Here is a 3,020-nt window from a genome sequence, read left to right on the forward strand (position 1 = left end):
GACAGTTAAATCACTGACAGAAATGATTCTAGAAGGTCCTGAGATCAAAATCATCTACAGGTGGTCACGTGTGAATGTTGAGTTGGTAAAATTTAATAATTTTATATATATTTTTCTTCTCTCTCCACTCTCTCTCTTAAATCCGTCATTCAAAGCTCGTCCTCGTCTCCGGCCTCCGTCGCCCCCTTCTAGGGGTACTGGATTTCAATATTTTTTCCATTTTTAGCTTCCCTTGCCTCAAAAATGATGAAGAGAGAAATATCGCTTAAAATTTCCCGAGTTCGTCGACTTGAACATAAACATAGATTTAATTGGTTAAAACACACCCGTTACCCCTACTATATGAGATATTTGAATTTCTAACCAATCACGTGTTGAACTGAAAAGTAAATATGCTTTTCTGACCCACTGTATGGACATTGTTGAATTTTTTTTTTTCCTTGTTCAGGACAATATTGAACTTTGGACTAAGGCAAAAAGCCAAATACACATGTTCAGAAGAAAAATGAGAACCCAAATACACCGAATTAATACTATTGAATTGAATTACACAAAGTTTTAGGTCATTGAATCTTTTTTAATATGGTTGTGTTTAACGTGACACATTAGATATTACTTTGTAAATATATATTATGTACACATAGACAGCTATAGACACCAATTATTGATGAAGTTTTAATTTAATATAAGATTTTTAAGATAAACGATTAAATCTAGATGTATATGAAAAATGCAATGGTGCATAATTAAACTAAAAATTCCCCAAATAAAATTACAAAAATAACCCTACTCCTTCACTCATCACTTATTTATAACATCTCAAACCCTTACAACCAAGCTTGCAAACAACTATGACTACCGACGGTCAAGTGGCGGTTGTCATGGTACCCTTGGCGGCGCAGGGCCATCTCAACCAACTCCTCCACCTCTCCCGCCTCATCTCCGCCCGCCACATCCCGGTGCACTATATCGGCACTGCCATCCACAACCGCCAGGCCAAGCTCCGCATCCACGGTTGGGACCCGAGCGAACTTGCGAACCTCCATTTCCATGACTTCTACATCCCTCCTTTCCCCTCTCCTCCGCCTGACCCCAAGGCGGCCACCAAGTTCCCCGCCCAGCTCATCCCTTTGTTTCGGACCACCACAGTCCACCTTCGCCACCCTCTCACCCGTCTCTTACGCTCACTCTCTTCCAATGCAAGAAGAGTGGTCGTCATTCATGATTCTCTAATGGCATCGACCGTTAACGACATCGATTCCATACCAAACGCTGAGTCTTACAATTTCAACAGCATCTCAGCTTTCACCTTGGCCATTCATGAACTTGAGCAAACCGATGGAAGTGACAAAAACTCCATTAGAGATCTGAATATTCCATCTCTTGAAGGTTGCTTCACTCCGGAGTTTTGGGAATTTGCGGCGACGCAATTTGAAGTTCCAAAAAAGTTCTCTGGGAATCTCTACAACACTTGTAAAGTCATTGAAGAGCCTTATTTGGAGATTCTCAAGAGCATCCACCATGAAACTAAGCATTGGGCCATAGGCCCATTTAATCCTGTGGATTTGGGCTCAAGAGGGCCCATTAACTCCTGCTTGGAATGGTTGGACCAGCAAGAGACTAATTCAGTGATCTATGTGTCCTTTGGGACGACGACCGCCATGGAAGACGAGCAAGTTGCAGAGATTGCAGGTACCGAGCCTCAATTTTTATGTGGACAAAACTTTATATCCTTTTAAGATAAAATATACTTTTGGTTTGAGGATAATTGTCCATTTTGTCCTTTAAGTATAGTTTAATCCTAACTTTAGAAAATGGTTTTAAATGGTCCTAAAACTTATTCACCATTAGTTAACTAATAGAGTAAAATTATGTGGTTAGCAAAGTTTAGATGAAGTAGCAATTTTAATACAGTTTTGAGGAATTCTGTCTAGTGGCATTCGATCACATAATTCATTGTCAGCAGCATAAATGACTTGAATTTGTTTTTCAATTGGGGTGGTGCGCATTATGCTTATTTTAGTACTTCTGTAAGCCTTGCACCTCTATTGAGTAATGCTTGAGTCACAACATAAAAGTATGATCCAAATTGGGCAAAGGCGGCCACTTGGTAATATTGTGCCGATTTCAATAGGGACCAAAAGTGTATTTTACCGAATTTTGATAAGTATAATTTTTGTAAATTTTAAGATTAACAAAGGAGGTAATTGTCCATTCTCCTTCCTTCTCTGCTATACTTCCTACAGGTGGGTTGGAGAGAAGCGAGCAGAAATTCATCTGGGTGTTGAGAGACGCCGATAAAGGAGACGTTTTTGATGGAGGAGTTAGAAGATCGAAGCTACCGGAGGGGTTCGAGAGGAGGGTGGCGGGGAGAGGGTTGGTGGTGAGAGATTGGGCGCCACAGTTACAGATTTTGAGGCATCGGTCGACCGGAGGGTTTATGAGTCATTGCGGGTGGAACTCGTGCATAGAGAGTTTAACTATGGGGGTTCCCGTGGCGGCGTGGCCAATGCACTCCGACCAGCCGAGGAATGCTGTGCTGATGACAGAGGTGCTCCGAGTGGGTTTGCTTGTTAGGGACTGGGCTCGCCGAGATGAGCTAGTGATGGCGACGACGGTGGAAAGTGTAGTGAGGAAATTGATTGCATCAGAAGAAGGACGAGAGATGAGGAAAAGAGTAGAGGAGCTCGGTACTACCGTGCGGCGATCAGTTGAAGATGGCGGAGTTTCTCGTATGGAGTTTGATTCTTTCATTGCCCATATTGCAAGATAGATTAATTAAGACTAAAAATATTTTTAGTCTATAATGTTTTGAACTTTTTTTTATTTGGTCTCTCATTTTTAGTAGTTTTAATTTCTTTTCTGTTATGTGGTGGTGGAGATTAGAATTTATGATACTTTTATCGAGAATATATATGCATTAACTAGTAGAGTTATATTCTGATTAGAGTTATATTCTGATTAATTTGTAGTTTCTTCCCTATAAATGGAATGTTTTAATTTAATTCTTATAATCGTAA

The 3,020-nt window shown here is 40.5% G+C and overlaps 1 protein-coding gene across 1 annotated transcript; it reads left to right on the forward strand.

The window, feature by feature from the left end:
- The first annotated feature begins 808 nt into the window (after window positions 1-808).
- On the forward strand, window positions 809-3,020 carry LOC111020013 (zeatin O-glucosyltransferase-like). The gene is made up of 2 exons (XM_022296550.2): window positions 809-1,692; window positions 2,247-3,020. The coding sequence occupies exons 1-2, from the start codon at window positions 852-854 to the stop codon at window positions 2,771-2,773; spliced, it is 1,368 nt and encodes a 455-aa protein (XP_022152242.1). The 5' UTR covers window positions 809-851; the 3' UTR covers window positions 2,774-3,020.

This window comes from Momordica charantia (assembly GCF_013281855.1).
Source record: "Momordica charantia cultivar OHB3-1 chromosome 1 unlocalized genomic scaffold, Mcharantia_2.0 BLBB01000001.1, whole genome shotgun sequence".
NCBI classification, from domain to species: Eukaryota; Viridiplantae; Streptophyta; class Magnoliopsida; order Cucurbitales; family Cucurbitaceae; genus Momordica; species Momordica charantia.